We start from the raw sequence: 22,179 nt of genomic DNA, 5'->3' as shown, positions 1-22,179 counted from the left end.
ACCATTCGGATTTGGACTAAAATTCAATCACTTTTTAAATTTATCTCTGTGACTTCGCCTGGTAGTGTTAGGTTTTGCCTATGTCCACATTTATCTGTTCAGTGAGTGGCCTTTCTGAATTGGAAAATATTGTGCCACTATATTTTCACTCTCTGTGCACTTGAACATAAATGCACACATTTTTTTTGTTCCTTCTCATGACCTGTGTGCATGCTGGATTGTCATTGATGAAGGTCATGTTTTGATTTTCCTGCCATTATGCCTTTGAACACACATCCATCCATTTGGATTGTTGGTATATCCAAAGATAACATTTGGGAAGATGCAGGTTGTTAGAGGAAAAAAATGCATTGGGAAGGGGCAAAAGAAAGTACCTATGGTTTCTGCAGTTGCTGCTTGTCCAAGGTGTATGGTGCTAATCACCTGTACAACAGAGAAACTTATATATTTTAAAAGAACTTTAGAGCCTTGTGACATTTGTTTGGAATGTTGCGCTTCGGATTTGAAGCAATAAACTTTTCCTTTCACAAATTTTATTTAATGACACTGTTGCTTTGACTCTAATTGTTGAGATGAGTTTATGATGTGCTTCTCCAGAAGACTTATAAAGGTGAATTATTTTCCACCCCATGTTTCTCAATGAAGGAGGGGAAGTGAGAATGTATATATTGTACATTATTGGCTTAAATAACGGGGGAGAAAGGTGGCTATAAAGATTCTTTATTTTGTTTCCTTTCACACATCATAACCAGTTAATATGAACTTGTATTCATAAGATTCTATATTGGACCTTTTAATAACCAATGCAGTTCTTGGTATAATCACTTACAAAATGGAGAGACATGCCATGATAATGTATAGGCCAGGATAATGGAAATTACATTAAATTATCTTGGTGTTAGACGGGGTGTATTTGAGTGTTTCATAAACCACATCCTCAGAGTTGTGGTTTATTAAATACAGTATGCCTATTTTGGAATACTACAACTTTCCTTAAGCACTATTTGGCTTTTCCAAATGTAGGCCATAATCTCCCAAAGCTGAAGTTCAAAGCTTAGTTTTCCAAAGTGGTGCTTATTTCACTTCTATGGCTTAAAAAAAAAATTGTGAAAATCATAAAAGAATAGAATACATTGTGTGAAAATTCAGTGGCAAAACACTATCTAATTTCTGCACAGTCAAATGGATTCAACATGAATTCATACAATACCTGTTCTTCCACACACCAATTGCCTAAAAGATGTTTTGCATTGGACCTTTATAACTGTTGCCATGTTTCTTTTTAAGGTGGAACAGTAACGCCACTCCTGTGCGGGAAGTTGAGTTCATGTACGTCTCCATAAAATACAATCAGGGTATCAGTATAGTCATTGGGTAAAATTAACTGATTGGTCATTTGTGCTGGTCCCTTTGGCTAACAGTCCATACTGGTAACCTGTCCGACTAAAGCTGTCTCGTTATTGTGACCAGTAAATAGTCTCAAGCATGTAATAGAGGCTTTCACTGCATGCATTAGTGCTTAGGCTGTAGCACGGAAAATCATGCTAGCGCAGAAACATGGCTGTTACTTTGCTGTTTTTAATTTCTCACTAGTAAGCAATTTGTTTTGTCTTGTTTGTTTAAACAAATATTTAATTATGAAAAGTTTTGAACATTCTCTCCCTTGTCCTTAAAAATGCACTGTTTATACTACATAAAAATTGAACTATTTGTAGTTATCCATTAGCTTCTGTCATTGTTCTTCAGAATGATGTATCTGTTCTTTTCTTTCTACCATATGCACATTGATGGTATTCCTGTGAACCATTGTAGTTACTATTCAGGCAGTTGAGAACCAACATCAGAAGCTTAGAAGTAAAACATGCAGCCCCTTGGGACTGTTCCACCAAGTATAATCCAGAATTTATCTGATATCTTTGACATCTGTTAACATGAGAGAACTTGGATTTGTGTTGTGCCTTTATGGAGTTGCATGTGATAAAACTTGAGGTTATGTACTTGGGAATCAAAAAGCAGACTACTATATAAATGCAGAGACATAGCAAATGAATAAAATTCAGAGAGATCTATGTATTCCTTTGGATGAATTGCAACGGGTTAGCGTGCAGATATATTAAGTATTTTGCAAGGCAAATGACATTTATGGCCTTTTATTGGGGGGGATTTGGATCTTAGAACTATTACACTTGTACAGGATGGAAATAAGTCCATATCTTGAGTATCTTGCACTGCTTTAGTCTCTCTTTTGAGAGAGGTTATACTGGTCCGCCACTGCTTTTTTCCCCCAACCACCCTTTGTTCCAGAGCTTAGCCGGATTATCCATTTTGCTGGACCAACAAAAGTCACGGCTTCTCAGTCGCTGAAAGGTCAGCCTAGGCCACCGGGATTCCTAGAGGCTTGCAAGGTCGGCTGTGGGAGCAGATGCAACGGCTCTGGCCGGGCCGGAGTTGCAGAACCCCAGCCGCAGGGTGGAAGTTCAACCCGTTGATTGGAATTCTGGCCGCGGAAGTCCCGATGAGGTCAAGACTGGTTGCCTCGCATGTCCTAGGCTCCACATTTTCGAGGGGATTTCTGGGGAGGAGGGGAATTTAAAGTGCACTTATATAATTTTTGTCCGGATTGGAGGAGGAACAGGTCCATCAGTTGCCAGAAAATAGGTGGTGGACCTTTATGAGCATTGGAGGCAGCCCAATGGAGACTTTCCAGGCCAATACCATTGATGAAAGGGTAGACCTATCACTTGCAGCTAAAAACGTTTCGATCGAGCATACAACTAGCATTCTTGTTTGTATCTTTTGAATTTTTCACTATTTAATTCAAAATTGCAAATTCATCTAAATGCATTTCCGAAGCAATTGTGTATATTCATGGATTGACTGGGCTAGTTTTCACTGGAATTTAGAGGGATGAGAGGGGATCTTATAGAAACATATAAAATTCTTAAGCGATTGGACATGCTCGATGCAGGAAAAATGTTCCTGGTGTTGGGGATCCAGAACTAGGGGTCACTGTTTAAGAATAACGGGTAGGCCATTTAGGTCTGAGATGACGAAAAACGTTTTCACCCAGAGAGTTGTGAATCTAGAATTCTCTGCCACAGATGGCTGTGGAGGCCAATTCACTGGATGTTTTCAAGAGAGAGTTGTAGAGAGTTCTTGGGGTTAATGGAATCAAGGGATATGAGGAGAAAGCAGGAATGGGGTACTGATTTTGGATGATCAGCCAGATCATATTGAATGGCGGTGTTGGCTCGAATGGCTTACTCCTGCACCTATTTTCTATGTTTCATTATGTTGACTTAAAAATACTTCTGAATATTATTGTCATTTTTAAAATCCATCCAAACTGCTGCAAAAGTCGAATCTAAAATAATACATAATGGGCGGAAGTGCTGTACAGATCAGTCTGCTCTCGAGCAAAGGGCGAATTAACATGTTGATTGGATGGTTTTTCACAGCATTTAAATGCCGGCTAACATTTTCTTTCAATATACTTAGGGTACAAAGCAGTGGTGTCTGCCTGGACAGCTTTTTATGTTGTCACATTTTTGAATTATTCTAACCCTGTGGTACTACAGTTCTTGCACGCCAACTGCTGACAAACAATCTCTGCTTGTGAGCTTATTTACTGGATGGGCAAGGCTGCCTTTCCTTGGAAAATAGTGTGAATACAGGTCAATGATTCTCTTGACTGTTAAATATCTGCAGATGCTTCCTGATGCATTTTGTTGCATAAGGTAATTCCTGATCTTGATCTAGGTAAGTGATCCAGGTCTATCTAACATGCAGAAATGCTGTTATGTTGAAATCTGCATATACCATTTGCTTCATACATTTGCAATAATTCTAATGTTGACATGGCAATACCACTAAATCCTGACTTTCTAACAGTTTGTTTTAAGCAGATATTTTTAGTATTTAAGTCTAAGATATCCATTCGGACAGTACTGTGATTCAGGAAAGTTAAAATGGATTTTATTGAAGTTCCGGTTTGGCTCAAATCAAATCAAATTATACTTATCCAATGATATTTATTTATATCTGTATCCTCTTATCTGCCTATTTGTGATTGGGGAAAAGTACAGAGTTTTAGCTTTTTGCACTAAAGCTTTGGGCAATGTAGACCCTTTTATGCCCAAATATACACACGACATGGAATTTAAGTTTGTTAGTTCATATCCTGATTAATGTATGAGGCACTTGAATCTTTTAGTTAATTTCTGGTCAATATACTTCTGGATTAATACTATTTTTATATTTTTCTTCTACTTTGAACTTAACTAGTCAATGTTTATTTGCAGAGCTCCTCAATCTAAAAATCTTCGAGAAGATTCTAACCATAACATGTATGTATCTGGTTGCACTGAAGTAGAAGTGAAGTCCACAGAAGAAGCGTTTGAAGTCTTTTGGAAAGGTAAATGCAATTGGATTTGGGGGTATTTTTTTTTAGAAACTAGATTTAAGTTACAGATCTTAAATGATTTTGCCCATTGCACAATATCTTCAATTGGCTCACGGGTCCATGACACTATCTTCAGTTCACAGGAATAGGCACGGCAAAGTTTATTGTTGATGTGTAGGCAACAGTTGGTTGTCCTGGTTGCGTAGAAATCTAGATCTCCTTCATTCCCTGCTATGACTTGTCAATTAATTGAGTTCTGCGGATTCTCTCTTGAAATGGTAAGGAAAGTAACACCAGAGAGCTACTCCACCTATCGTTATTTCTTCATTGCAGGCCAGAAGAAACGGCGTATTGCTAACACAACATTAAATCGAGAATCAAGTCGTTCACACAGTGTTTTTATAATCAAGTTAGCGCAGGCTCCCTTGGATGCTGATGGGGATAACGTTCTTCAGGTATATTGCACAATTGATCTGTTTTGATCACTTTTTTTCCAGTCTTTTAATGCGATTGAAGATACTGTAAATGACTTAACTTTGATCATTACCATTGAAATATTTTGTTCAGCCCTCTATACGTTAAGAGAATGGTCAGCTGGTCATTTATAAACTTTCATATCTTTTCTCTCCGTCTTCTGTTAATCAGCTTTGCGACTTTGTCCTTGAACTCTTCCTTTTTTACTTTTCACTCCACTTGCATTTTGGTCAAAATTTCAGAGTGCCTCTTGCCACTTCTATGCTTTGCATTAGCCTGCAGATCTCTCATCGTCCCAATGAATAGTGGATCTGCCTAGATTGCCTAAATACTCTCCTATTCCTGTGAACCCAATTATGTAAGCTAGTTTACTCAATAGATCTATATATTTTTCCGGAGTCTGAGTTAATTCAGTTGCTTGAATATTCTTTTTATCTCAGGCGAAAGATCAGACAACTGTAAGCCAACTGTCCCTGGTGGACTTGGCAGGAAGTGAGAGGACTACCAGGACAAGAGCCGAAGGCAGCAGGTTGCGAGAGGCAGGTAAGGATTTCAACAAAGCAAGAATGTCTGCTGAGAGGATTTTTTGGACTTTTTAATTCTGTTCGTAATTTGTTGTATATTTGTTCTTTTTATTGCTCTATTTAAAGTTAGTCTAGTGCCATTTCTGGAAGTTGCTGCAAATTAAAACGAGGAAATCACTTATCCAAATAGTTTGTGTCCCCCTGTAACCACAAGTGATCATACAGCAATGTGCTGCAAAATCAGGGGAATTCTTTTGGAAGATGGTAGTGGCCACATCACTTGATTGTTGAAATGATTCAAGCTATAAAACTGGTACCTTTTCAAGAGTGATCCATCTCTTCAGTAATACTTATTATTTGAGCTAATTTGCCAGAATTACAAATGTGTGGTTCAATTTTTTTCATTTTGTTACAAACCCAAGCCATGTATAGATTTATGTGAGGAAATAAACTCCAAGTAGAATTTTACCACTAACAAGAATTTTTTTGAGGATTCTTTCATTTTAAAGATAGTTTAAAATGAGTGCTTTGTACTACTTTGTCAAGTTTGTCCAGCTGTGGCACTGGTCTGTCTCCTTTCTAACCCAGATGTTGTTGGTAAATATGCTCCATTTCTATTTTCCAACTCCTTGCAGGTAATATTAATCAATCACTGATGACTCTTAGAACTTGCATTGAAGTACTGAGAGAAAACCAAATGTATGGAACAAATAAGGTAATGTTTTTTTGTTAACGTTTTCGAAGTAACTGTTTACTCTGTGTGAGCAAACATGCCCAAATTGGTACAATTTAGTACAGTTGCATGGAAAGTAAATTAAATCTGGCTATCTCTGATCTCAAATATTATCTCTGCTTCTCTTCCCACAGATGCATCCTGACCTAAGTATTTCCAACATTTTCTGTTTTTACTTTAGCATTGAAGTATATTTAGGGTGTTTTGAGATGAGATTCAAGGAATGTTGTTTTATATTTACAATTTTGCATGTATTGGAAAAATAGGATGTTTTAAAATTGTAGATATTTTTTAACCCTGTTCTGGCCATCTGGTTTGGCTTTTCCTTAGATGGTGCCATACAGAGATTCAAAGCTCACACATCTGTTCAAGAACTATTTTGATGGTGAAGGTAAAGTTCGGATGATTGTGTGTGTCAATCCTAAAGCAGATGATTATGAGGAAACCCTGGTGAGTGCTATATTTTTTTAAATGGGGGCAAAATTTATAGTGACTATCTTATAAGAGATAACTCCTGCACCTATTTTCTATGTTCCTATAATGTTGGATGCGACACTTTTTGCAACATTCAATTTCTTTAAAATCTTTCTTGGCTCTTTTGTTATTTAGCTGGTTGCAGTGTCTGAAGCATTTGAAAAATCATAGGATCTCTTTCTTGGAAATGTTATTGTATTTTCTGCCATGTCTGGTAGATGAAAATCGTGGTGGTATTTTAAATTTGCATTGTTCTAATTCACCACTGTTTTACATGCAGCTGGTCATGAGGTTTGCTGAAATGACTCAAGAAGTGGAAGTGGCCAGACCTATAGATAAACCTATCTGTGGCTTCACTCCGGGGCGCAGATACAGAAATCAGGCTTTCAAAGAAGAATTGACAAGAAAATTAGAACTGCGAGGAGGCCCCATTAATGGAGGTATTGTGGTGCAAATAGAATAACTCTTATCTTTTAGATTGTGCGATTTTTGTTTAACAAAATACTCAATCTTCACACTATCTGAAAAAGTGGGACCCTTACTAACCTCTTTTTAAAATGGGCAACATCCTCTTTGAAATTTCTCTATTATATCTAAATTGAAAATGGATTATTTGTGCCATTTGCTATTTCTAGTTAACTCTTCAAAGACTGTTGCTTATAATAAGATTGCTATCCCATCTTAACAATCCCAAACCATTTGTTATGCATGCAAATATAATGCTTCCGACAACAGTTGATGTCAGTTTGATGTTGCATTTTTTGTGGAGCATTCTGAGGTGTGTCACTCGCCATAGGATACCAGGCCTCTGATTTGCATTTGTAGCCATATTATTTGTCAAGTCAAGTCAATTTTATTTGTATAGCAAATTTAAAAACAACCCACGTTGACCAAAGTGCTGCACATCTGATTAGGAAAAAAAAAAAAAAAGAAACATACAGTGGCAGGCAGCCAAACACAACGGCGCGGCCATCTTGAACAAAATGTTTAACTAAAGCAGAATGGTGTCCCGCGGCCGCGCCGGGCGATGGAAGGCCCCGCGGCTTAGGCTGCCGAGGATCCACAGTCCTCACTAAGGGCGGCACAGTGGCGCAACGGTAGAGTTGCTGCCTTACAGCGAATGCAGTGCCGGAGACTCGGGTTCGATTCAGCAAGTCAGGAGGCATTTCTGGAAGAAAAGTATAGATGGGACCTTTCTCAGACTCACTACTTGACTTGAGAAGTACTGGAGTAACTCAGCAGATCAGACCGCATATGTGGAAGAAATGGACCACAACATTTTGGGTTAGGGCGCTTCTTCAGCCTAATCAATTAAGTTTCTAGTCAATGGTAGCCCCTGGAATATTGATGGTGTATTTGGCGCTACTAATGCCATTGACTGTCACGGCTAAGTCCTTGGATGAACTGTAGTATCCATTTTTGTGTATATAGTCCTGAGCTCTTGGAATTCCTGAGTTCCAACCCTGCGGGAACAGTTTCTATAGACTCTTAAGAGTGATTGTGACAAAGTAATTCTGTCCATCCATTTGCTATTTGGTCCACATGAAAACTTGCCTTGTTTCATTCTTATCTTTATGCTCCTAATCTGGTAAATATCTATAATGAATCTCTTCACTGTTTAAGACTAGACCAACCTCGTAGAGGGGGGGCAGGGAAGGGGAGAGGGTGTGACTGAGTGAGCCCTGGACCCAAAGTCTCCTGTATTGGTGTAGCACCCTCATTTCCCCCTCCCCCCACTCAATCCCCCTTATGCCCCCACTGAACCACTCCATCCCCCCTAGCCCACCCCAACTTGCCCCTCCCCTGCCCCACTCCCCCAGCCCTGCCTCCACCCCATTCCCCCCTCCCCGCCCCTATTCCCCCTCCCCTCACGCCCACCTCCCTCCCCCACCCCCACTCTCTCTTGCCCCACTGTCTCCTTCCCCTCCACCCCCATTCTCTCTTTCCCCCACCCCCACTCTCCCTGACCCCCTCCCCCCCACCTGCACTCGGCCGCCACGCCCACTCCCCTCCGTGGAGCCGTTGGCGGCGAAAGGCACTTACCAGTGCCCGTACGCTGACTGCCGACGTGCGCGTGTCCCCCGGAGCCAGCGGAGAGGAGCTCGACGGCGGCCGTCTTGTTTTGGCGAGTGAACAGCAAATGAAGTCGATTGTGGCGTCATACGCTGACCCTTTTTTTGGAAATGGGTTAGAATGGGAATTTTTTAAGTTCAAAATCTCTAGCTTTAAAAATGTAGGTTCAATTTGAATGAGAGTTGTTGCAGATTATGCCAAGGATAATGGTGAGTAACGTGGTGCTATGGTGTACCGTTTTGGCTGTGCGAACCAATAAAGGTGGACACATACACACAAACAAACAGAGTTTTAGTAATATACTAGACCAAGTTGGGCCCATACCCCGCCCCCCCCCCCATTCTCTCCTCCCCAACCCGCCCTTTCCCCACCAACCCCCTTTCCCCCACTCTCTCTTTCCCCCCCCACCACCAATCCCAGCTGTCCCCCTCCCCAGTCCCCCCCCACTCTAACTCTCCCGGAGCGACGGACTACTGGAAACGGGCAGCGCGGTGGCGTCTGTGGCCTAGCCGAGCTGGGATTACTCGCGGTGGTTGTGGGGGCGAGGGGAGAGAGGAGAGAAGCGAGAGGAGAGGGGGGCCCTGATTGTGGGCGGGCGGCTCCGCTAACGGCGTCCATCTTGTTTGTGCGAGTGAAGAGAGAGTTCGTGCATGCCCTATGGTGACGTCAGACGCACAGCAGCCCTTGGAAAAAGGTCTTTAGAAATGAGATCTTTGAACTTTAAAATGTCTCTAACTTAAAAAATATAAGACCGATTTAAATAAAACTTGTTATAAACAGTCGCCGCGAGAGTGGTGATTAAGGTGGCGCAAAAATTGTGTCGCAATGGTTTACCGTTTTGGCTGCAGGTCCACATGTCTCTCAGAGCGATATACAAATATATATATATATATATTCACACGCACACAAGATCTGAGTTTTAGTAGTATATAGTATAGAATAGATATAGATAGATATAGAAGATAGATAGATGACCATTGCCCACTCTTTGTTCCTCAGCAATATCCATTGCAAAGCTATCTGTTTCCAATGTTATTCACTGGCATGCCTGGCCTATGTATAAATTGTCTCATTAAAAAACGTTTTTTAAATCCACCTCTATAAATGAGGCTAGTGGGAAAGGAAGAGTTCTTTTTAAGTTACTAAAACATTTGTAGTTTCAAAAAGTAGTTTTGCAAACAAAAGATAATTTCACTGGAAGTTCTTACTGTTTGCTTTTCAACAGATCCAACCTTTACAGAACTTTTTCTGCAAGGTTTTGCACCTTTGCCTTCCGTTGAGCTAACAGATGCCAGTGATGAACATACATTGCCGCGACTTATAGAGTGTTTGGAACAACGGCATAGAGCCCGTCACCTGGCGACTGAGGAGGTGAAAAAAAACGGTATGTAATGGACAAAGTACATAGGAAATAAAGGAGCAGGGCCCTTGCACTTGTTCTATCAATAATTGTGACTAAACTCTCACCTCCTTTGCTTTTTTAATATCCAAAAAAACCCCAATGTTTGTCTTGAATATACCGATCCTCTGCTTTTGAACATGATTGAAGAGCAAGAATAGATGGGAGGTTGAGTTTGACAATCAAGGGCCCATGCAAATAGATCCCAGCTATTAGATGAATGGGCATGAGAGGTTGTTAATACAAGAGCAAAGTTGGCTCAAGAGTTCACTGTTGAAGCTTGGAGGAGGATTCTCTTTGTTCTGCAGGAAGGCATGAAGTAAAATTTATCGAGCTTGACTTCCTTTTGATCTGTGAACTCTGTTTGATGTGGCCTGATACGAAAAGGGTTCTTGTTTCCAGCTTAGGTCTTCAACTAAAATGGTTGTTGGAAGACTACAGAGGGGTGAAGTATGACAGCATAAAAAGTTTGGGCAATGGTATTTGAGATGGGTAGGAATAAACAAAAACAGATCTTAAGATGGTGCTTCTCTGGTTGTCTATCCTTGTCTGCTCAGTTGTTCTTCAGTGTGGTCTTTCATTTAATTTTTCATAACACACTTTTTGTTCTATTATTAATCAGTGAATGCTATCAGAGGGATGTTTCAAGACTGGGACAGCAATTTTTCAGTAAAGGAAAACTACATACAAGATCAGAAGGAAAAACTATTTGAAAAAGACCGGATTATAAATGGGCAGAAATCCGAAGCTGATCGGCTAGAGAAGAAAATCAGAACTTTGGAATACAAAGTAACACTTTTTGTGCCCTTTTCTCTGTGAATCTCAATGTGCATTGATGTACTTCAAACATGATTACATAGTGCCTTGACTTTTTTTTATTGAAAATACAAACTTAAACTTGATTAAAAGTTTACATTTGCTCCTAGATTGAAATATTACAAAAAACAGCAAATATCTATGAAGATGACAAGCGGACTTTACAACAAGAGTTGGATGAGAGAGACCAAAAGCTGCACAGAGAGGTGTCGGACAAACGACGTTTGGAGCAGAGAATGCAAGGAGTGGTGACTGATACAAAGATGAAATGGGAGAAAGAATGCGTGAGTGGAGGGTTCTGGATTCCAAATGCCAAGAACATGGTTGTGACTTAATTTTTTTAATTGGTTTAAAAATTTCCATTGTCTTGTCGTTAGTAATGCTGTTTATCGATTTGTGGTTTTTTAATATAAATGTTGTCAGATAAAGGAGCTGCTTCCCGAATAATCCAGCGTGAAATGCAAATATAATAAAGCTTTGTGGTTTGATATGTTATGTAGCTGATGCTTGTTAATCTGGAGTATTTCTGGAAGTATACAATATCATATTACTTACAATATGTAGACTAATCCTTTTCATTTCTCTCATCTTTCCCATCACCTGTGGGATGTGGGGGAAAATTGGTCAACAGGAACGACGAGTTCAAGCCAAGCAACTTGAGATGCAAAACAAGCTTTGGGTAAAAGATGAGAAACTTAAACAGCTGAAAGCAATTGTTGCTGAGACAAGGACAGAAAGGCCTGAAAAACCTGAAAGAATGCCACGGGCAAGGGAACAAAAAGTACATGTACGGTCTGCATCCCCGCCTGCTGTTCCTGTAGGTACCAGTGAGATTCTGCGTAATATTTTACACGGCAATTTACATCTTGCTTTTGGGAAATAAATACACATGTACATAATCTGCATATATTTTATACTTTTGTGTGTTTTAAAAAAGTAAAAGTCGATATTCTAGAAATCTTAAGCCTGGTTAAAACACTGCCTTTGTCCTCCAGCTTTTTTGGAAAATTAGCTCGTCATTTAAACCTTTCCGTGGCTCTTCTTTTATAATGGGCCAAAGTTATCTTGTGTAAGTATATGATAGAGTAGTGGTAATGTAGTTGCGTTAAACAGTATGGAATTGGGGTTTCATTCTAGAAATAAACCCCTTTATGTTTATCAAGTTAAGTTTATTGTCATATGCACTTTTGTACATGTGTTGTGTCATGTGCAATTATAAATTGCCTGTTAGCTAATTTAATGTTGAAATGGTCATTTAATTTACCAAGATCCAAGTTGATTTTTTTTCCTTAGGCTGTTGATCTTTGCCCTCTTCAAGATTGGAATCTTTTCTAAAGCCATATTTCCCAAAAGATTAATGTTCAAAATGAATTGGTAGGGTTGAAACATAGAAAGACAACTAACCAAATAAATGAATTGCTTGAATAGTTTAGAACTATCTTGGGTTATATGTACTATGAACTTTTGAATATTGTAACCAAATATGGAAGGTTCCACAGGTGCTCAATGGACAGATGAGTTGATGGTGGATTAGGTAGTGCCCTCTATTGTGACCTAGCCTGTGATTCTGTAGCCTTTTTACTTCCAGTTACAGAATATGCCCTTACTCAATGTAACATGGATTAAAACTATTGAATGTCATAGACAATTGGTTACTTCAATAAATGTCACTTTAATATCCTCAATTTACCCCAAGGATTCAATATTAAGTTACAAGCATGTAATCTATGTTAAAGATGTTCTCTGCAATGCTTATTTTTATTAGTTTTTAATTATCATGCATAATTTTACACTAGTGAAATTTTCCACTTAAGTGCATCAAAATCTAAGTTTTAAAGCTGTTCTTAAATGTTGCAGTAATTATAAGCTATATGTCTACTCCACAGCTCCTTGTTAGCAATCCTAGTAGATATATTTGTGCATGTCAGCAGCACTCTGCCCTGTACTTTGCTATGGAAATGTATTGCCTGAGATGTCTGGGCATGAATGATTTCATTAGGAGGATTGTATTCTGGTTTTCACTCAAATAACATTCCAGAGAAACTATTATAATCTAGGAAGCTACGCCGGTAAGGTAAACAATGCAATTTTAGGAAAGCTGTATGCCATGCCTGTAGTTGTGGCGTACAAGAGGATTATTTCTGTATTCAGTTGCAAATTTTCTAACCTGCTGTTATGCCAGAAAAATCTGTAGTGAAAAACATTTTCCGGTTTCTAAGCTTTGCAAAGAGCTCCAGAGCTCCTGAAAGTGCACTGGTTGGTCTCCGGTTACATTAGATGTTTGGCATTGATACCTTCCTCAGTTAACTGACCTGACATCAGTCACCAGTATTTGAGTCTCATATGATGAATAGTATTTGGATGAGACATCAGGGGTTGATTATACGAGTGAAAACCCAAAAAGGATGAGTTTTGTTATTTTTTTGGGCAGAAGATGATTCGAGAAACGTAGATAATTATAACTATTGTCTTCTCTTGCATTAGAGGATCAAAGCTAAGTATATTTTTTTAAATTCTTTAAACATTGCATGCTTTTTCTAATTTTTATCCTATTTCCATAGTTTTCTGGTAGCACTGCACCTCCCCAATCCATTGCACAGTGCCATTCAGCATCTAGGTCACAGCTACACAGGTGCTCTAATTCCAACAGCAGTATCTCTGTGGCCTCTTGCATCTCGGATTGGGAGCAGAAGACTCCAGACTGGAAAACAGATGGTGACACTCTTTCTAAGAATAAGCATAGACTGCCGGAATCTCTGCAAGTTAGGGACTCCAGTTTCCAAGGGAGATGGCAGGGAGTGAACACGTTGAGCGGCTGCAAAACAACCTGTAGAAGAGAAATCGGAGTAGACCAAGATGCACGTCAGAGGGTTAGTGAAGCAAATTATTAAGGGAGGTTAAAGTTGTGTTGTAGATGGAGATAGTTTTCAAAAAACGTAGTTTTGGTAGGTGCCTGCTTTAATTGTTGCATATTTCCCATCTCACACTGAGAATACTCCTAATCTTATCACAGTTATTTTAACACAGCAAAATAATGGATGATGTGATAAGATTTGTCTGTATTAAGTTGACTTCTATGTAAATTTATTGATGCTTATTTATAATTGACTAGTGTTTTTTATAGATACAAGCCTATTAACCTGAGTATACATTTTGCAAATGTATATTTATTCTTTTATCTTGCCACTCTCTGCCAGTGTGGTTTATTTCCAGATATAGTTGTCTGCTTGTTTGCTTGCACTTGTTGGTCCAGGAACATTAAGTAGCAGGTGATCAGGTGGAAGTGTTGAGAGCAAAAGTGCATATCAAAAATGCGCTTGGCGGTTCTATATAGCCTTCAACCCGCATGTTTGCGTAGTTAGCTAATGCTGACTAAACATCTTGTCATTTGCACACTCTTTAAATAGTCAAGTCTAGCTCCACTTGGGTTGTGTGTCTCTAGTCTCAAATCTGTAGGTTAATTGGTTACCATAAATTGTGTGGGGGCGTGGTAGAATCTGGGACGGTTGGAATGTGCAGAGAATAAAATAGCCATTTGGCGGTCAGTGTGAACTCTCGCCAAATGACCTGTTGTTGCTTGCCTTTCAAAATTTGTATTTGGGCATTTTAAATTTGTTCTATATAATGGGGAACATAGAATGCATTGGTAAATTTAACATTTTACAGGTTCTAAATGGATACTGTAAATTAATCCAAGTTGACCATAAATATTTGGAATGTTAAAAACTTTAGGGCCTGGCCATCCCTTTGTAAAGGTAATCAATCCATTTTTAGGAAAAGTCCAATTTCAAACTTCATTTGAAAATGTCAGTGCACTGCATTCTTTTTTTATTTAAAAAATGGTAATCTTGTTACTCTCCTGACTATTTCATCAGCTTGTATTCATTAATATAACTGACCTATAGAAGACAACTGAAAGTTGATTTGGGGAAATCCTGCTCCCATTATATCATGTATATTGGAAGATCACTGTTTTTTGTCAATCATCACAGCTGCAGGAGTTCCTCAGCGCTGTATACTGGACAGTGTCAGCTGCTATATCAAACCCTTCTATATCAAACCCTTTGAGGAAGTGAGAGTGCTTGTTAATGATTCCATTTGCAGCTCTATGAAAATAAAGCAGTCCATGTCTGCATGCAGTTAGACCTAGACTATATTTATGCATGGACTGATAAATGACCAGCACCTGGCACTTGCTAAATATGAAATAAACATCTTCAGAAAGAAAGAGTATGTAATTGCAACCCCCCCCCCATTCTTGACATTCTAAAGCATTACTATCTCTGATTCTCCTACCCTAGCTTGAATATTCTGGGATTCACAATTAACTGGTAACTCATCCATACCGGTCACATAAATAGCAGCTCAATGTACAGACATTCCTCAATTTACAAAAGGAATGCCTCCCTGAAGAATATTTAATTTAGCAAAATCTTGCACATCCTAAAAGCTGGGCAAAACGCAGTGAGTTTTCTGTATAATTATCTCCGCAAGGATAAAGAATGACATGCTACTTGTTATGGTGAAAAGTAGATTTGTAAGTACAAGATAATACCCTAAAGGGTCAATCACATTATAATGAAAATTCCTGAATTGAGGAATGCCTGCACTGAGGTGAATAACTGATTTCCTCTATCCACCTTCTACAAGGCATGTGTTGGAAGTGTGATGGGGAACTTTTCATTTGGCTAGATGAGAACAGCACCGATAGCACTCAAACCTCAATGCTTTTCAGGCCAAAATAGCCACTTGATTGACACTGTTATTGCCTTCAATCCCCAAACTTTTCCTCACAGAAGGATGAAGTCAGCAGGCACGTGGGAATACCACCACCTAAAAGTTTCCTCCAAGTAACATGCCATCCTGACCTAGAAATAGATTGCTACTTACTTCATTGTTGAGGCTAAACCCTGGAACTCTTACCAGAGCATTGTGGATTTTCTTAAACCATTTAGACTATAACAGTTTGTTATTACCTTCAGGGCCAGTTGGAGGGTTGAAATATGTCAACTTCCTGAGAAATGAAATGATTAAACAGAAAAGCTGCCTGTCTTCCTTCTCTCTTCCATAACTTGTCTACATCTGGGACCTGTACTTGTGCTCAGGCAAACTTCCTCATGGATCTTTACTGTGTAATTATAGGTACAGTGTAGCATCCTGAAGCAGACATATACTTTAGTGCAGAAATTAAGGGAGAAGTGAACTTACAGTTGTATCAGTGCAAAATCTTGTGATAACAAGCTCTTTAAGAGGGGTGTATACAATTTATAAGATCAGTGCTTGTTAACGTACAGCCAGTAATGGTAAGTTAGCAAGTTTGGGATCTGGTTCATAATGTGTAAAGCACTAAGCGTTTCACGGAGAATATCTGCATCTTTGGTGAAACTGCAAGCAATGTGCTGCTGCTCTTTTCATTCTTGCATTGTGTTGCAGCGTTAATTGCTATAATTATCAGATTCACAGTTGTACTTCACCTGTACAACGAACAAATGCTCCGAAGTGCACTAACTTCAAGGCCGCCGCAGTCTCTAATTGTTTATTGTGCTTGAAATTAGCTTTGCTTTTATTTTCAGTCATTGCATTAAAGATACCTGGTGCAATAAAGTTACATTCAGCTGATATTTGCAGCATCTGTCTCTGACAAATCTGCATCCGTTCTGAGTCAATTCCAGCTTCTGCACATAATGTAGATAATGTTTTGCTGCTTTGCAATTTTTGTATACCACACATTTTAAGATACTTAAGGAATGGTTTGATTTATTTTTGTATTGCAATGTTGTAGTGTATATTTCATGCGTGAATGCCAGTAAAGAACAATTTCATAGTCATACAGCGTTAAAAAAGGCCCTTTGGACTAACTTGTCCACGACGACTAACATGCCCCAACTACACTAGTTGCCCCTGCATTTGGCCCATATCCCTCTAACCCTATCCTATGTACCTGTTTAAATGTTTCTTAAACGTTATGATAGTACCTGCTTCAATTTCCACCTTTGATAGCTCATTCCATTTTCCTCCCATCCATTGTGTTTTAAAAAAATAATAGCTGCCCCTCGGGTTCATGTTAAATCCTTCCCCCTCTCCATCTATTCCTCTCATGATCTTAAACACCTGGTGTTCTGATTGATATTGTTGGAATGTTGAGTTTTTGCTCTTCCCAAGGATGGAAGAATCTAAGTGGCTGTTTTACACAAAATAACAAAGTCTCAGTGGAAGTGGTATATAAAAAAAAATACAGTGCTGTTTGATATCCTGGCTGTATCATGGACATCTACTTTAATTGCATACTGTTCTGTATTTAGTTACAATTGAAAGTTAAAGGGTTTACCAGATGGATGTGGTTTTGCTCAATGTTTTCAATCAAACCATAAAATGTCCAAATTTTAAAAGCCATCTATTTTATGGAATATAATCTGTTCTGCACAATAGGATGGTTTTCCCATTCAATTATTCTCATTTAGTAATTGTGAAATGCATTTCTCTACCAGGCATAGAAAAAGGTGGCAAATTTGATCCTTAGTCTATGCTCTTTAACAGGTGTTCCAGCAACTGAAAATTGTCCTTAATTGCTTGACCTGGGAAGATCAGGTCTGGAATTCCATTTCCTGATTTGCTGTCTAATGCTTATTTCTCCCTATCTGAAAATGAGTGAAAGGCACCAGATAAGAACTGGGCTAGTCTCTGCTGCATTGCTACCATGATATTGACTGTTGCCTATTGTCTGAAATTCCACCACGAGCATTTGCCTTTTGGGTGGAAAAGAAGACTTAATCAACAAAGAATATTTAGCTATACTTGTAATCCTTTCTCCATTATTGTGTGTTTTGTGCACTTTTTTTTTCAGAACAGAAATTCTAGTGATTTTAAACCATTCTCGGTATGGTGCTTAAGATGTGTGGCTATATGTTTTTATTTACAGGCTTAAGCGTTTAAATTTTGCTGATAGAAGTCAGTTACTTGCATATCTGTCCAAAAAGAATTCAGTCATGTGCATATTGGCATTGATATATTTAACTGGTAACTTTGATTATTTGTTACAAAATCTAACTTGTGGGCTAACTGATCAAACAGGTCAAATACTGAGGTATTATATGTATATAATATAATTAATGTTCTGAATAATGCTAACAGACAATTGCTTCAAATTAGTGAAGTGGTGTTAACAGTAAAATTAAATAGAAATATATATATATATATATATAAACATGTAGGGAAATGGAACAGTTGTACTTTTAAATGACTGATCATACCACTTGTTGAATTTGTGTGAATTGGCTTCATTATCCTCTTAATGCATGTTATGGTGAATGCCAGAAAGAGAAAAAAAATCTATTTTCCTGCATTTCCATTTATTTTCTGTTTGCGTGAAAGCAAATACTTGCACTTAACAGAAAGGGAATTTGGCAATTTAATGTGAAGAGCATGATTCCTGACATTTACTGGTAACCCAATCTGCTTTAAATTTGCTCTTTAACTAAACATTATTCCTCTAACAATTTGAAGATGTACATATTTTTCTATGTAAAATGCACTGATTTTGGTCCAGATGCATTTGGGAATGTAAAGTGGGTAACAAATACTGTGTGTATGTACTAAATGTCTTACGGTCTTCTAGTGTTGTTCCTCTCCCGAGAACTACTCTTTCGTGTGGTTGCATGATTTGCTCGAGTCCTACACTGCTTTTGGTGGTTGGTGGCTTGCTTTTCATATCTGCTAAGGGTCCTTTCCTAACCTCTAGTGTGGTATTAACATAACCAGCTTGAAAACCTACGTTAATTTATAAAAAAATATTTGGGGCATATTCTAAATTTGCTAAATTTATGTGGATATTTTACTGTGTATTTTGCAATTGAAATTAAAAGCAATGGTTAAAACATTTTAATCAGTTGCCATGCATCTAAAAAATACTGGAACGTGGCAGATTTGTTTTCTAGCAAGGCTGTGGTTTTGCATCAAAATGTGGAATTTTGTTCTTTCCATCAAGACCAGTGTGATTGGGAAGAAAATACTTTTGCTAATTAAGCTGTTTTCCTTTTGAATTATTTTTGCTCAATCAATTCTGTTCTGTAAGGGATCCTCTAATTGGGAATCTGATTACAATTTCTGTTGATTACTGTTTCAATCTGCTTAGAATGCACCACCTGTTCGTCTACGCCACCGAAGGTCGCGCTCAGCGGGTGGGGAACGATGGGTAGACCATAAGCCAATTGGTAACATCGAAATAGACACTGTCCTCCAGCCATACATTCCCAATGCCATCACTGTGGCAGTGCCAAATGAGAAAGCTCTGGCTAAATGTGACAAGTACATTTTGACACATCAGGAGCTTGCATCAGATGGCGAGATTGAAACCAAGCTCATCAAGGTAATGACCTATATCGAGGGAAACCAACCAGTAAAAGTTAACATTTATAATGATGTAGCCTGCTACTTAGCCAAGCCATGTATTTGATAATCTTTATAGTATATGATTCAAACAAATTTGATGGTGAAAGTGATAATTGTTCTAGTGTTAATAATCAAAATTATTTTGGGTTCGTTTTTCTTAAACTATAAAGCATGCCTTTTAAGTCTTTTTTTTGTAGTAAGTGAAATTAGTCTCGATGGAGTCTTTCATTTTTTTCCCCATTTCTAGGGAGAAGTGTTCAAGACAAGGGGTGGTGGCCAATGTGTCCAGTTCACAGATGTGGAGAAACTAAAGCAAGAGTCCCCTACTAGTACAAGGTGTCTATTGTGAGAAGATTACATTATCAAGCTGCAAAAATGTTTTGTTTTAATTTTGTGCTTTCAACATGAACTTGTATGTAAGATTTAGTTGTGAACAAGATGGTACAAAATTACTCTGTGATCAGTTATTTTAATAACTCGGGAATGGGCACTAAATGAGAGCAGTCCAAAGCTTATGAATCGTGGGAACAGTTTATCATGCCGTTGCAATTTCAGTGGATAAATATGTAACTTAGTACAAAGTGTTATGCATACATGCATTGCCCATTGTACACTTGCCACTGCATATCTCAGAAAACAAATTTACTTAAATATTTGAAGCCCCTTTGTTAAAAATGCAGTGAAAACAGAAAATGTCCTATTTGTCTTTGTTTTTGACATGCTGTTTTTATCTCATTGACAGGAAACGTAGATCTTCTCCATCGGCTCCACCTCGAGAGGATACCACAGAATCTGAGTGGACAGATGTAGAAACAAGGGTAAATTACTAGGTTAATTCCTGGAATGGCGGGACTATCATATGTTGAAAGACTGGAGCGACTAGGCTTGTATACACTGGAATTTAGAAGGATGAGAGGAGATCTTATCGAAACGTATAAGATTATTAAGGAGTTGGACACGTTAAAGGCAGGAAACATGTTCCCAATGTTGGGGGAGTCCAGAACAAGGGGCCACAGTTTAAGAATAAGGGGTAGGCCAATTAGAACTGAGATGAGGAAAAACGTTTTCAGTCAGAGTTGTGAATCTGTGGAATTCTCTGCCTCAGAAGGCAGTGGAGGCCAATTCTCTGAATGCATTCAAGAGAGAGCTGGATAGAGCTCTTAAGGATAGCGGAGTCAGGGGGTATGGGGAGAAGGCAGGAACGGGGTACTGATTGAGAATGATCAGCCATGATCACATTGAATGGCGGTGCTGGCTCGAAGGGCCGAATGGCCTCCTCCTGCATCTATTGTCTAAATGCTGAATATCAACACGATTAAACTGAATAGTGCAAATTTTTTCAAATGTTTCTATTGTTCTTTTCATGGTCAGATTCTGTGCAGTGCTATTGTGAAAAAGAAAACTAACACTGCTATAAACCCTTGTAATTTTTGTTTTCAGTGTTCTGTTGCTGTAGAAATGAAGGCAGGCAGCAACTTTGGGCCTGGATATCAGCATCATGCTCAACCAAAGTATGTCTCCTATTCAGCTTTACCTTTTATATAATTCATTTTATTAATGTTGCCTTGGCATCAAATATTTAGTAGTCCTTAGTCCAAATTGTTTAAGTAGTTTCTGAAATATAACTCTGGTTTGAAATGATCAATAAACTATCACATTGGGTTTAGTTGTAGTCCTTTTGGATGTCAGCAGAATGACCATTGTGTATTTAGCTGAGGATCTTGCACACCTCTGTGCAAGGAATGGTCAAAGCCTGCTATGGCAAGAGTATGCATTCGGTCAATCCGAGGTGGAATTGGCAGAATGACTTGGATAAAACAATTGTAGTTCCCTAAAATAATAGGAGGATACATGCATGCGCACACACGCAGAGACCGTGTAGTTCACTGTGTCATATCTTGAACAAGCTGCATCTTAATGTTTTTCTTTTTTTAATATAGGCGAAGAAAACCGTAAATGCTGTGTATAAACTTCATTCTGTGAGAGACCTCGAGCAATATTGGAAACCAAACACTGCAGGGTAGAGGCTATGCAAAATTTGAGTGCTTATGATGCCGACATTGCCGTAAAACATTTTGAATTGTAACAATAGTAAATCTTGCTGATATGTATATTAGATAGTTGGTTGTCCCTACATTATATCTTTAAAATTATGCTTTTTATTTTACGTGGGTCTTTTCTCTTACATGAGGATACAGTTTTATACCTCTCCCATGTAAAATAATCATGATCTTTTGGTTTGAAATATTTTGAACAATTGATCAGTATCAGTGAAAACTTACATTTCCAGATTGGCTGCATCTTTTAAACAGCATCATTCTATTGTGATACCTTTGCTGGCCTACTTTTTTTATTTAAAGATATAGAATAATGCTTGCTATATAAAGTTCAAGAAAAACTCTGCATTGATTGCCCATCCCTAGACAAATCCTGTTATCTCAGTTTGTGCTGCTGCTATTCAGTTGAGATGATGCACTTTAGAACAATCCCCTTTGTGTATAAATACTTGTCCGCATCACGACAACATCTCTCTATATTCTTGTACTATATATTTTTCATAGGACTAATTTTGTTTGAATTTGCTGTATATTATAAACAGTTGAACTATGGATTTTTGTTATAACATCTTTTTATCTCAAGTGTGACTTTTGTAAGTGAATATTTACCTGTCATTTCCAGCATCCCAAATACAAATAGTGAATTCATTTTTCATTAAAATTGTTTCTGCCATAATGTATGCAATTTGTTCTTTGATTATTTCTGATCAATTTAGCCAGAAGACGTGTTTGAAATTTTATTTTGAAGAGAATAGTAGGCAAATGGGGTAAAAAGATCGTAGAGAATATAAAGCCAGTGGACGATGTCCAAGTGGAGGAACGTTGGAGACTAGCGAGAA

The 22,179-nt window shown here is 38.4% G+C and overlaps 1 protein-coding gene across 1 annotated transcript in view; it reads left to right on the top strand.

The window, feature by feature from the left end:
* Window positions 1-21,888, top strand: part of kif23 (kinesin family member 23) — a 37,966-nt gene extending 16,078 nt beyond the window's left edge. Inside the window, exons 8-23 of the mRNA XM_078427100.1 lie at window positions 4,302-4,414; window positions 4,736-4,857; window positions 5,317-5,419; window positions 6,036-6,115; window positions 6,464-6,583; window positions 6,888-7,047; window positions 9,906-10,064; window positions 10,702-10,868; window positions 11,006-11,179; window positions 11,527-11,712; window positions 13,457-13,765; window positions 19,027-19,260; window positions 19,531-19,628; window positions 20,026-20,101; window positions 20,724-20,794; window positions 21,224-21,888. Coding sequence (XP_078283226.1) covers window positions 4,302-4,414; window positions 4,736-4,857; window positions 5,317-5,419; window positions 6,036-6,115; window positions 6,464-6,583; window positions 6,888-7,047; window positions 9,906-10,064; window positions 10,702-10,868; window positions 11,006-11,179; window positions 11,527-11,712; window positions 13,457-13,765; window positions 19,027-19,260; window positions 19,531-19,628; window positions 20,026-20,101; window positions 20,724-20,794; window positions 21,224-21,239 — 2,188 coding nt within the window. The 3' untranslated portion in view covers window positions 21,240-21,888. The remainder of the gene's footprint in view (window positions 1-4,301; window positions 4,415-4,735; window positions 4,858-5,316; window positions 5,420-6,035; window positions 6,116-6,463; window positions 6,584-6,887; window positions 7,048-9,905; window positions 10,065-10,701; window positions 10,869-11,005; window positions 11,180-11,526; window positions 11,713-13,456; window positions 13,766-19,026; window positions 19,261-19,530; window positions 19,629-20,025; window positions 20,102-20,723; window positions 20,795-21,223) is intronic.
* Window positions 21,889-22,179: the final 291 nt, after the last annotated feature.

This window comes from Rhinoraja longicauda, chromosome 33 (assembly GCF_053455715.1).
Source record: "Rhinoraja longicauda isolate Sanriku21f chromosome 33, sRhiLon1.1, whole genome shotgun sequence".
NCBI lineage: Eukaryota > Metazoa > Chordata > Chondrichthyes > Rajiformes > Arhynchobatidae > Rhinoraja > Rhinoraja longicauda.
Note: the sequence above shows the minus strand (reverse complement) of the source record. Positions and strands in the feature narration are given on the sequence as shown.